This window comes from Neolamprologus multifasciatus, chromosome 17 (genome assembly GCF_963576455.1).
Source record: "Neolamprologus multifasciatus chromosome 17, fNeoMul1.2, whole genome shotgun sequence".
Taxonomy (NCBI): Eukaryota; Metazoa; Chordata; class Actinopteri; order Cichliformes; family Cichlidae; genus Neolamprologus; species Neolamprologus multifasciatus.
In genome coordinates this window covers 7,391,149-7,404,707 of record NC_140455.1, presented here as the reverse complement: position 1 = coordinate 7,404,707, position 13,559 = coordinate 7,391,149, and the positions used below count along the sequence as shown (strand labels likewise).

At 40.5% G+C, this 13,559-nt stretch overlaps 1 protein-coding gene across 1 annotated transcript; it reads left to right on the top strand.

The window, feature by feature from the left end:
- The first annotated feature begins 2,452 nt into the window (after positions 1 to 2,452).
- Positions 2,453 to 9,447, top strand: LOC146498865 (fetuin-B). Its single transcript, XM_085138875.1, has 7 exons — positions 2,453 to 2,763; positions 3,549 to 3,659; positions 5,395 to 5,482; positions 6,250 to 6,416; positions 6,908 to 7,015; positions 7,843 to 7,929; positions 8,732 to 9,447. The coding sequence occupies exons 1-7, from the start codon at positions 2,545 to 2,547 to the stop codon at positions 9,167 to 9,169; spliced, it is 1,218 nt and encodes a 405-aa protein (XP_084995001.1). The 5' UTR covers positions 2,453 to 2,544; the 3' UTR covers positions 9,170 to 9,447.
- The last annotated feature ends 4,112 nt before the right edge of the window (positions 9,448 to 13,559 follow it).

Genomic DNA, 13,559 nt, shown 5'->3' with positions numbered 1-13,559 from the left:
GCTCCTTGTCGAGAGCAGAACCTGGTTCAGTGAATATTTGAAATGGATTAAATGATTATCCCTGGACAGATGCTTGCAAAAAAGAACCCTCTGCGGTGGAATATTATGTTAAATATTTTAACCACTCCAGGTGTACTTTCAACCCGAAAGCACCAGCAAAGTGAAAATCGCTGAAACGTATAAACAAACTGGCTTATGGCGTTTTACGTACTAAACTCAGATGATCTTAATTTCTGGATGAAAGGCAACTAGAAAAATCAACAGTTTGAAAAATGGACTTGAGAGGGTTCTCATACCACCAGCATGTAGCTTAACACAAAGGGCATTGCCATGTCATACCAGCAGGTCCTTCATTAAGAGATTCGCCTATATAGCTTTTATGTAAGGCATAGACTGCATATAAATGATGGATACAGCGACCACGACATCACCCACCAGTTTATAATCTCCTGTTTTGAGACCTCGTGGCATCCACGGACTGTGCAGGTGTGAGTCAAAGTGGCCGTACCACAGCATTACTTAACTGTAAGTGAAGGTGGATGAGTTTAAATACTTGGAGTCAACCACCCAAAGCAGGAGAGTGCACAGGAGAAGTGAAGAAGAGAGTGGAGGCAGGGTGTCAGGGGTATTTTGTGACAGAAGGATTGCGGGGAGAGGGAAGTGAAAGGGAAGGTTTATAACCTGCTATGATGGATAGGTTGGAGAGGGTGGCACTAACTGAAAAGACAGGAGGCAAGACTGGAGATGGCAAGGTGGAAGATGATAAGATTTTTGTTGGGAGTGACCAGAAGGGACAGGATTAGAAATGAGAACATCAGAGGGACAGCTCAGGTTGAGTGGTTTGGAGGTAAAGTCAGAAAGGTGAGGCTGGGATAGTTTGGACATGTGCAGAGGGGGATAGTGGATATAATGGACAAAGGATGATGAATATGGAGGAAAAGAGGAAGACCACAGAGGAGTTTCACATATGCAGTGAAGGAGGGCATGCAGAGGGTTGGTGTGATCCTCAGAAAAGGATCCAACGAGCAGAGAGAGATGGAAGACAGGAGATCCATTGTGGCAACTGCTAAAGGGAGGAAGCAGTGTGTCAGTTGTAAAAGTTGGGGAAATTATCTACAGAGAACCAAAGGGTTTATTTATTTATTTATTTTGGCAAAAGGCTGCAAACATGTGTGTTCCAGATGAAAGGTTGGGCATTTTGACCTATTCTGAGTGATTCGGGTTTGGAGCCAGCCTCGAGTAGCCATTTGAGGGCCTGCTTTTGCCCTTTCTGTCTTGACATTATTTTTAACCCCTGATGTCACCACCTGGTCAAAGCTAGACTGCTTTTCCTTGTTGCTGCCTTTTATGCTAAGCTAACAGCATCTTAGCTTTACTTAGATTTACAGCCTTGCCAGAGGGCAAATGTGAGTATTTCCCAGTTGTATAAAACTAATGCTTTAGAATTTTTTATTCATCAGTGTATGCAAAAAGAACCCTGTATTTTGTAAAATCTATGATTAATTAAATGCAAGCATATGTGTGTGTGTGAGAGAGAACCAAGAGAGAACGAGATAGGCCACGCACGTGTGCTCTCCTGTATGCCAGTCTGTACCGAGCTGCAGTTACAGACATTAGTCATCGATGTTCTCATGAACAATGGAAACAGCCGTACTTCTCCCAAAAAATGTGAACCCCCCCACCACCACCCTTCTACACACAAACGCACACTCTCTACGAGGGCCTTACCTTCTGTTTATTACTTAAAAAGGAACATTATGTACTCCCATTTATTTAAAAAAGAAAATCTGATTTCTTTTGTAAACATGACACTAGTTTATAAAATCTAAAACAATTAGACTATGGTTACTTATTTACCACAACAAAGTAAGTTGACTAGGATTAAGGGCAGTTGGGTTCCTCGGGAAAAAAAATGAAGATAGGAAAACACAAATATCAGAGTTATGAGGCTCTAAGACAACATCAACATCAAATGCTAAAGTAATTAACTTGATATCAGTGAATCATTAACCCAGTTCTGCCTGGTGGACCAATAGATTTCTCAACCCGCATCTTACCAGATCCACAGTGACCCCTACTGGTGAGATAATAATATTACAGTCCAACTCAGTGACCCAGTCTTGAAGGCATTGCACGCTCACTTTGGTGTTCATTGTCATTTAATGAGGTATCTATTGCACTAATTTAGTTTGCATGACATACACCTCTTGCACAGTATGGAAACAACTCCTGCAGAAACAATAAAATAGCCCCCAGTCTTAATATTGGAGCCACAGGAATAAGTATAATCAATGGCCGTTTTGACATAGGTTCTATTTGCCTTTGACGACTGTGTGTTCCAGAGGTTAAATAAATACCAGGAACATCCATTCACAAGTATCAGCTCTCTGCCGTCAAATAAACTTTGTCCTTGGCGTCATTTCAGCTGCGCCGTCCTGTTTTGATTCCAAAAGTCAATGCCTCAACTGAAGGCAAACACCAGGGAACAAACTTCACTATAAAACGGCCCTGTCTTCTGGCTCCCGTCTAAAACCACCTGCCGTCATGGACAAACTACTACATCTAATATCACTATCCATTCACATCCTGTGTGTGTGTGGAGAGGGTGTCGTACTAATGCCAGTTGAACTTGCTCCCATCCCCTGTAACGACAAAGCGGTGGAGAAGCTGTCTCGCTTGGCCGTCACTTACATCAATGAGGATCGCAGCGAAGGCTACAAGTTTGCCCTGAACCGCATCGCGAATGTCCATCTGCACGCTCAGGTCAGTACAAAGACCAGAGGAGGCTGTAAAACACATTTCTTCATCCAAGACCAAGGTGGGAAGTGTTTATATGTATCAGCCGTGACCAGATTCATGTCAGGGGAAGCCCATTTGATAAGATTTAAAACAACAAAAATCAGAAATGACCCTTTTCCAGGACTTGCTCTGGCTTCTAGATTCTCCAATTGAGGACCCACTGGGTTACATGTAAGCTGTGAAAAACAGCAGCAGTTTCATTAGGGAGCAGCAACGTAAGTACTAAAAACAACAAGAAACACTTTGGTGCGAATCAGTGCATGTCGCTTTTAATAAATGTAGCATTAAGATCAAAGTACATAATTTTATATCATAAAACGGGAAGCCATTCCTTTTTCACGCCTCATGAAAAAAGGCCTCTAGGATTGAAGCGAGCATTAATAAAGTCCAGGTCATTTCAGTCCAGCACTGCTGGGACAAACCTTGCACAACAGACTTTATGAACTTCATGCTGTCAGCTGCTGAAGGCTATAGTGGCCCGACTGTGGGATAGATCAGGTTTTAAGAGGCTCAGATCAACTTCATGACCTAAAAAGGCTGCTACTACTGTGGCGCAAAGTGTTGACAAATCATTATTGTACAAAGTGTTATGTGGAATTACACAGAGCACCTCCTAAATGGTCCCTTATTGATATACTTAACAGAACAAATGATGCTACTTGGCAGGAGGACTTCTCATAAATTTGAGCCTCATAGCTTTGTTAATGCCTGCTCTCCTTTATCGCATGTGTTTATACTCTGAATTACAGGGCCCGGCAGGCAACGTGTATTACCTTGACCTGGAAGTCCTAGAGACCAAGTGTCACACAGGCAGCAAGAAACCATGGAAACGTTGTGACGTCAGGCCATTTATGGAAACGGTAGGATGTTCACACGTATACAAACAAGAGCACGTGTCCGCACGAGTAGGAGGCCCCTATATTCCTGAAGGCACTGTTTATAAGATATGTCCCACACTGTAACTGGACAATGCAAGAAAGTCACACTTAAACCATATACGTGAAACTTTGGACATGAAGGTATTTCTTGTTTTTGGAAGTGTCAGGGCATTCTTTCAGAAGTCACAGTCACTTTACCCATTTCCATTGGCAGATCTATTTTATTACTGTGACTTTTTTCAAAGCATAAATATATTACTCTTCAGTAACTGGGCATTTGGAAGAAATCTTTCCCACAAAATGGAAAAATCTATTCTGTTAAAATAGATATGTATGGTTTACATATTTTACATATTTTACTTATGAAACTTCCATTATAAAAAAAACTATTGATTTAATCATAAAATCAGCTCCTTTGACAAAAGGATGAAAGGAACCATCGGCATGACAATCATGGGCCACTTTATTAGGTACATCTGTTCAACTGCTTGTTAATGATTGTTGGTTTATTAATGGATTGTTGATAGCAGACAAGCTGGACTGGGCGCATCAGAAACTGCTGTCTACTGGGATTTTCCCACACAATCATCTCTAGGGCTCAAAGAAACAACAACCAGTGAGTGGTGAAAATGCATTGCTGGCATCAGAGGTCAGAGGAGAACAGCCAGACAGCTTTCAAATGACAGCAAGGAAACAACCAAGATATGCAGAAAAGCATCTCTTTCTGCACAACACAAACCTCTAAGCAGACGGGCCACAGCAGCAGAAGACCACACTGGGTTCCCTACTCATGTCAGATAAGGCAGAAGACTAGAAAAACTTGAACTTCCCTTAAGAGTCTGGATTTCTGCTATGACGTTTGGATGTTAGGGTCAGAATGTGGTGCAAATGACATGAATGTATGGATCCATCCTAATCTTATATCAACGGAAGTGGTGGAAGTGGTGTAATGCTGTGGGGGATCATTTATTTGCACATTTTAACAATTAATAGTACCAAATAAATATTTTAACATCACAGTCTACCTGATTATTGTTGCCGAGAGTGTCCACAGTGTAACCATCTTCTAATAGCTGCTACCATCAGGATAAAGCATCATGTCACAAAGGTCAGATCATCGCAACCTCTTTTTTTTTTAACATGATAGAGAGTTCACTGTGCTCAAATGGCCTCCACAGTCACCATATCTCAATCCAATAGAGCGCCTTTAGGATGGGGTGGAACAGCAGATTCGCATCATGAGTGTACAGCGGACAAATCTGCAGCAACTGTGTGATTCTGTCACGTAGCATGGACCAAAATGTCTGAGGAATATTTCCAGCAACCTTGTTGAATCTGTGCTATTAAGAATTAAGACAGCTCTGAAGGCAAAAAAGGGTCCAAACCAGTACTAGCAGCATAGTGTACCTAACAAAGTGGCTGGTGAATGTCGGTCCTCTAAAACTTACAAACACAACCTTTTTTTTACGGCAATGGGAAATTCAAAAGAGTTTATTTCTTTTCCGTATAGGTGAGCGACTTATAAGCCAAAAACAGCCCTCTGAAGAAGTAACACAAGCCAAAACACTCACACTGGTCTCACTGATAGAAGAGTACATTCAATGTTTTTTTTTCTTGCATCTGTTTGAACACATTGTGCCAAGTCTTTGTAGTGAAGTGGTTGATATTGGGCCAATCACGAATTCTGTCTGTTTTATCTTTTTTTATTTTTTTAAAGCAAATCTCTGGCAACTGCAACACCACCATCCTGCACACACCAGAGGGCTACTCCTACTTATACAGCTACGAGTGTGCTCTCGTGCCAGGTAATGTTAGCAGGTTCCTAACCACTAACTGCTCACGTACACAGAAGGTCGCATGCATACAGTGCTGTGCAACATGAGTCGCAACATAACATCTATTATTAGATACCCACTGTTTATCAATATCTTTAAATAATGTGTAGCATCAGAGATCATGCAGCCGGCATGTGCTGCTTTGGATACCACATCAAGCTGGAGATTTAAGGTAAAGAAAATATTGAATTAAAACAAAGAAATTGTAAATATCCAGTAAGGAAAAATTCTCATAAGAAAAAACAGCAAAGACCTGAGGAGAGAAAAGTATCGACGTTTCACTGTGAGTATCTCAATTTGTTACGTGCAGGTGTAACTAATAACATTAATGATGGCCCAGTCTAATGGAGCTGAGTCCTAATTAATTATCAATTAGTCACACTAGTGAATTTCCCACTATGACGAATCAAAAGGTCGAGCGTGAAAATTATGATTTTGCCCCGATCTCAATCGATTTCCCTTCTCTCTCACTGCCACAGTGTTTGGTTTGGTGCTACTTTGGAGACATCAGCAAAAGCAGGTTACACCTCACTGTCATGAAAAGAGATGTAGTCGTCCGATTGAAGTGCATTTGGAGAGCGAAAAGTTGTGTATCCGTTCAAAATGACATGACTTTTTTTCCTTTTCTGCTTTCACTGTAAATTTAGTGCCACTGCTTTATCTATCATCTGTTTGTTGATGTAATTTAATACAGACGTTTACTTATTCATTCTTATTCAGTTCTCTGGTTTCTGCAGATTCTCCAGAGAAACTCCAGCAGATCTGCCCAACATGCCCCCTCCTGCTCTCCGTAGACAGCCCCGAGGCCATGACTGCTGCTCGGGTCACTCTGGTATCCTATAAAAGGACGTCCACCATGGCTGCAGGGCTCGGGGTGAAAAAAATCACCAGAGCTGCCGCGCAGGTATCGCTAGATATACTGTTATTAACTTTGATGGGGGGAAAGAAAGCTGCGGGGCTAATTTGATTGCTTGACAGTGCGTCAAACGTTATGTTTATGGGGGGAAATCACACTTAAGGAAATTCTCTGGGTATACATATGCAGAAGGTACAGTGCACCTTTGAGCTTCTGTGTTCCAGATAAGAACCATTATTGCACAAGCATCACCATCACGCAATAGTTATAGACGAGTCTGGCAAGGTTGCAAAGGATCACTGAAGGCACTTTCCTCCATGGCCCAGCTTTTGTTTGGGGAGCAAATGAGAAAAACTGAATAGTTTGCTTGGGGACCAAAGCTAAGTACACTGCTTTTGCATATGATAGTCCAGCTTCGGGATGGAAAAACCAACATGATAGCTGCCGCAATAAAAAACCCTGCCATCTCTATTTGTGCCTGTGCTTGTGTTTGTTTTTGCAGTTTGCTCCTCTCTTCCTATATTATTTTTATATTTCAGTCTGTGCCAGTAAAAGCCACCTTTGTGGAATACACAGTGCAAGAATGCCCCGAGGGAGTGACAGAAAGAGGCACCTGCCAGCGACTGACACTCGACTCGGACACAGAGGTACTCGTATAGAAGTTACTCGAAAAATTTTTTACACATTCACACACCAATTTAGATACACTCGTACAATGTGCTTTAATTTATTGTTTTTTAGGATTCCAGTATTGTTTAGTCATGCCACTTTTGGAGATTATTTATTTTTAGGTCCTTAGTGTCCCAGCTAATCAGATTTTGTGGCCTCCTTGTGTATGTAAACAAGAAGGAGAAAAGCATTTCCAAGGTCAACAAAAATTGAACATTACAAACTTCACAAAGGTGAAATTCATGGAAGAGCTGTATAAATTCTAGATCTATTTACGTGGCCACTTAGTGCATATTTATGATAAATTAGCACTCAGACATAATCAAGCAGAGCTGTCTGAAACAGCACTTAATTACAAATCAATTCATTGATCACCATTGTGTGTGATGTCTGGATAATTTCATGGATGATTTACTAGCTGACATGACTACTTCAGTTACGTTTAAAATGTGACGTCACTTAATGGTTTAAGCTCATTCAGACATGAATAGTGGTGCTGGGGTGCAGGTGGGTTGCAAAGCGGCTTGCAGATGCACAACATTTATTTGCAGGGTAAAGCAGGCTTTGATATCAGCTTCTAGTAAAAACATCAGCTGAGCTGCAGGGAATGTTGCTGAGCTTAACTTCATTTACTGCCTGAACTAATGCCATGTTTTTGTATTTATTTATAACTGAAGATTCCTGAGAAGGAATGTACATTTTATTTTAATTATTTTAAGCCACCCTGTGTCATACTCTTACTTTTTAATAGTCTCCCAGTATGTCACAGAAATGCATTACCAAATGTCTCACACTCTTCTCTCAGACTGCAGGTTTCTGCACAGGATCTGTACATGGAGACATGAATACTGATCCTGATGTCCAGACGTCCTGCGAGATGTTTAAAGTGCAGGTATGGGAGGAAATTACGTAATATTTTTTAATATTGCGTTGCTAAGCCAAAGTGGCAGCTCATTTATGCAAAGATCCTATAAAATCACAACAACTATAACATCAGTATGATGACTGCATGTGGACTGCATGTTGATATGTTTCTTATTCTCCCATGACAAGAAGAAGAACAGATTTAGATTTATAGTAAAGCCAACATTCAGTGTGCACGCAAGATTTGACCTAAAAACCTGTTCTGATTGTTCTCTATCAAAAACTGTGAACGTCCTACATGCAGGAAAATCAGAGCGGAGGTGTAACAATGATAGCAGCTGAATTATCCGCAACCCAAAAGTGAACAGAAAATTTAAATGCATTAATAGAAGAATGTCAGTAACTGAGAAAAAAAAGCAAAAACTTCTGGTAGAGTGTAGCATTTAGTGTCAGTTCACACTGTGGGACTGTGAGTTGGGAGTGTAACAACCCACTGCTTGACCTTGACTTGATGAATGTTTCATTTTCTCTGTTTTCTTTCAGGTTTTTTTTTAATAAAGTAACCTTTATAGTGAACATTTAACTCTCTGAATGGAAGCCAGCGGTCATATAATTATTCTGTCATATCTTACAAGTTGGTGGTTTTGTGTGTGTGTGTTTAATCCTATGTGTGAGATTTCAAATTGTATGCTCCTGCGCTGTAATTATGTTGTCTTCTCAGCTCTTTTTAGAGCGTGTGGTTTGTAAAGTAGTTTTACAGTATTGAGTAAAATTCATTCGTGCAGCCAGAAGAGTTCTCATTTGGTGTGGTGTTGTCTGCGTCTCTTCAGAATGTGGATGTCCTCCGGCCGGTGCAGCCACAGGGTCACGACCTCCCAGAAAACCCAGCAATCCCGACGTTCCCACCTGTGATTGGCGGCCCAGGAAACGATCCGCAGCCTGTTCCCTCTGACCCTCCCTTTCCCACTGCCGTTCACCCTGTTGACCCCTCTGTGGCTGTTAACCCAGCTGTCCCGCTTAGCTCTTCTTCCAGTGAGTCTGCTGAAGGTCTACTCACTGAGGCTTCTGACTCATCCTCCGAGGAAATCGGAGGCCCTGTGGCTTTGCGTCCCCCTTTTAACTTCCACTACCAGAGGCGTGACCGTGAAAAACGCCAGGCTTTGAACAACACCTCGCCCTCTCACAACCCTGTCTTCCTGTCTGATTTCCCCAGCGGGCCCTCTCCTTTCCGATCCTGTCCCGGTCCAGCTCGGTACACCACTGTTTAAGTGTTGCTGCTCTGTTCAGGAGTCTATCTTTCCATTTCTGATTTATCCAGCGAGAGCCTACGCTGATAAACTGTTCCACTTTCTGTTGCTGGAAGCATAAAAATAATTTGTGCTAATAAGAGGAAACCTATCTCTTTTCACTGGCCCTGAAATGACCTCTAATACTGCTGCACTGTTAACTGCTTCTAATGCAGCAAAATAGCTTCAGATGTTATTAAAAATTTCAATAAAACTTGTTTTGAAACCCTCATCAGAATCTTCAAATTCTTACACTCATAGTCTGATCATGCCTACACTTATTTGGTAGTACATACAATTTTGATTGAAGAGCTGAATTTGTCAATAAAAGTCTTAATGGAACTAATCTTAACCAGTTTAATGAATAATTGAATGTTTTGAGTGAAACAACATGGATCAGAAAGCTGATAACTTTCGTGCGCTTTTCTAATTCAGATATCCTTGCAAAATGCAGCCCCTGTGTTACAAGCACGTTTCATTAATTCTTTGATAATTCTCACAATTTTTTACAAAATGAAGAACTATAGAAGGAAATGGTTGTTTTAAAAATGCAGTAATGAGAAAATAACCAGCTGCAGCTGCAAAATCTTTAGCTGCCGTGCTGCAGCTGCATTTATATTCCTACAATTTCTATCAAGCCCATCCCTGCTGAAATTAGGCATCAAAGGGCTAACGTAAAGACGCACACAACCATTCAAGTACACGCCAATTTAGAATGCAATGCACATGTTTCTGGACTGAGTAGGCAAGCCACAAAAACTGGTGAGAACCCACGTAGACACATTTAGAACATACAAACAGCACAGAAAGGCTCCAACCGACTACCAGAACCTTTATTGCTGTGTGCTGTGCTAACTGCTGCACAGCTACGTCAACTCACATCCAATTTTCTGTAATACATTTCATATATAACGATAATGGACTGATTAATCACACTAGGTCATTTCATTTTACTGTTATCCATCCCTCAAATGTTTTAAAGGTGACCTTTTATGCTTTCCCTTACTTCCTGTTAGAAATTGATATACTATACGGACACCTTCAGGAGCTGCTTGAGCAAGGAAACTTACGTCATGAAGCTCCTGGCCCACAGTTTTTGTGCTGATGTTAATGGAAGTTTGGAACTGAGCAGTTACTGAATCAGCAGAGCACAGATGAGTTTTATGCACTATAGTCCTCAGCACTTAGGAACACCACTGCGTAACTTTAGGTGGTCTGCCACTATGTGGCTGAGTTGCCTTGAGTATGCAGTGGTACCACATACAGTTTGTTGTGCAATATCTATGAAGGAAGAGATCTCACAAACTTGTTGTAATGATGACATTTTATCACAGTACTATGTACCTCTTTAGAACAGCGGTGTCAGAGCTAAAGGGTGTCAGAGCTAAAGGCCCGAGGGCAAAGACTCCAATCTGCCCATTGGACGCCTTCGGAAAATGTGAAAGAGGGCAGAAACTTGGACTTTTAACTGTTTTATCATTAGTTTTACAGCATTTCCTATTTCCATTGTTGCCATTTTTACTATTCCAAAGTAATTAAGTAATAGATAAACACTTAAATCAGAGAAAAGTTTCTTTTTTTATTATCTACAGTAGAGATTTCCTCATTTGTTACAACAACATTTATTTGTTGTAGAACACTGACATAGACGTACTATTGAAACTGTTCTTCTTTTTTGAGATATCTCAGGGATTACATGTTTGGTTTACACTGACAGAATGGAGTCCGGCCCACTTAATATTAAAGTGGGCTGTTAGGGCCCATGATGTAACATGAGTTAGACATCCCTGCTTTACAATGACCCATTCTTTCACAAGCATATATAAAGGCCGAGTGCATAGCTGGCTGCTTGATTTTGCACACCTGTAGAAAACGGTGCTGAAAACACCTGAATTTGAACATACTTTTGTCCATATAGCGTATGTAGATAGCAGTGAATGCTGAAATTAAATATGAAGATTCAATATGATTCAAAGTTACAGGTGAGCCCTGTTAGCCGAAAGCTCAGGGTTCAGTCCATTTAGAGCACTTTTTTGAGAGGGGATATCCTTAACACAGTCATTTCAGGTACACAGCTAAGGTTATAAGTGCAGAAGCCCAACCTAATTGTTTCCTTTTTCTGTTTTAAATCTTCTGTTTGTGATAGACAGCCAATCAGAATATAGTAATATAAGAAGAACGAAACTGAAAGATGAACTTTCCCACTGAAGGTCAGCACCAAGGGCTAACAGAAGGTAAATAATGATTTTTTTGATTTAAAAACCATGGAAATCTCCTCTAGTACAGCCCAAGAATAAAATTATGGAGTAGAAATTAACTGTAATATTTTCTTTTCAAAGGATTCCTTCATCCTGTCTTCATCTGGAGAATTTTAACTCACAGGACTTCTATGAGTCAAAAAGGAATATTTTAGAACATTTTATTTTATTTTTTACCTTTCAAGATGACAGTGTTGTAGAACACAGCAAGGTTTGTATTCTCCACACCATATCCCTCAAGATCCAGATGGTTTAAAACCGCTTTACAAACACATCTGGCGAAGCAGGGGGAAAAGTCGGGGTTTGTTATTGTAGGACTCCTCACCACAGGGCTTATACTGTGCCAAATAGCACTGAAGTGAAAAGGAAAGTGCAAACATCTCAGGAAAGCTTAAAAAGCTTGCAGCTAGCTAAAGTGGGCCTTTATCAACACAGCTACATGAGCTATTAGAAAGAGCAGGACAGCACAGAGGAGAGACGCAGCACAAATGTGAAAAGTCATCTCGTACCTGGCTGGAGTGTCACTCTGGAGAATCCTCAATCAACAGCATCTCAGTGTATTTTAAGGCCAGTGTGTCAGAAACTAGCTATTAGGAAAACCACACACACACAGAGCAATGTCGAGTCCAGACCAAAGACAAATTCAGAAACATATAAGCCAAGAGATGAAATATGACTAAGACAGAACAAACCAGGTCAGGTCTCAGCAGTATGTCTTCATTTAAGAGACAGCAGAACATTATTTGAGCTTCATGCTTGACAGAGACGAAGATGAATGAAAAATGAAAAAAGCTAAAATAACCATTCGGAACACCATCCCCCCTGACATTAGCAAAATACCAGCAGGACTCATATGACAGCCATGTAAACAATTTCAGTGACTGACGACGTCAAGTTGTAAACGTCGCACAGAGGTTTAAGTGTCTGTGACTCCCTAAATGCATCAAAACATCACTGCCATTCTTGATAATGCATTCTTCTGAATTGCAGCAAACTGGAAGCTTTGGAGAAGCACAAGTTACACTTTCTTTATTTTCCATACGGTTCTTAGCTTTCTGTGCTACGACAAATCCCCCAAAGCTACAAAAGAAGGAAGCTTAGGGTGTTAATGACCCTGTGATTCTCCCTGCCTTGTTCAAATTACACGAAAGCTTTCTGGGTACAACAGGATATCCCATGCGGTGACTGTGTGATTCACAAGTCTCAGACAGCTCTTCCTCTTTTTTTTGTTGAAAAAATTGCAACAGCTGTGGAAAAAAAAATTTCGTCAGTAAAGGCAGGGTATATGTAAGTAGTCCTGTGTGATGTAGTCATTTTATTACTTCAGTCTGACAACAATTTCTGGATAAAACAAAGAGAAAGCAAAACTGAGCTCTTGGCCAGCTGCTGGGACAATCTAACCAGCAAATAGCTGTTTTAAATCATCAATTAAAAGTATTCATTGGCAGAATTAGTGAGCACAAGTAGCTAAAATGATTTGAGGCATTTATTTGGGCAGTTTAGAGAAGAAATGACACTTGGGAGAGACAGTGAATGACAACTGGAGGTGGCCGAGTCAGTCCAATGCTAGTACTGGTGTCAGATTGATACTAGCACGATAGTAGGAACGATATTTTGTTTCAGTCCTGTAACACTGAATTGTGTTAAATAAATTATTGTTTATAAATGAAAAAATATATACCTCATGCACATGTGCATTAGAAAAAATGTCTGAATCTTTTTTGTGTTGACTGTCTGTCACCTCTATTTTATTTGCCCTATGGCACATTTAAACAACGGAAGTTGACCCAAAGAGGCAAGCACATTTACATTCCAGGTCTCCAACAGTTTCAAAAATACAGTAAAAGCTGAGAGGTGTGTTTTGATTGTGTAAAGTTTAAAAAATAAAAAATAAAAAATAAATAAAATCACAGTGATTTAGTGGTTTTTAAAATGTCTTCAGAATTTGCAAACTAATGATGATTCATCTAAAAAATCATGACACATTGCTCTCGCCGCTAAAAGCTGCCTTTACAGGTTTAAAATATCAGTATTGACTAAATTGGCCCTCTATTTACTTGGTCAGTAAGTAATTTTTACGGCACTAAATTTGCAGTATTGCACAGCACTAATGA

What these genes read in the sequence shown, in the direction of transcription:
- LOC146498865 (XM_085138875.1), top strand. Translation starts at nt 2,545, where the DNA reads ATGGACAAACTACTACATCTAATATCACTATCCATTCACATCCTGTGT. An exon ending in ATGTCCATCTGCACGCTCAG is followed by an intron (nt 2,764 to 3,548) that starts GTCAGTACAAAG and finishes TCTGAATTACAG; the next exon opens with GGCCCGGCAGGCAACGTGTA. An exon ending in TCAGGCCATTTATGGAAACG is followed by an intron (nt 3,660 to 5,394) that starts GTAGGATGTTCA and finishes ATTTTTTTAAAG; the next exon opens with CAAATCTCTGGCAACTGCAA.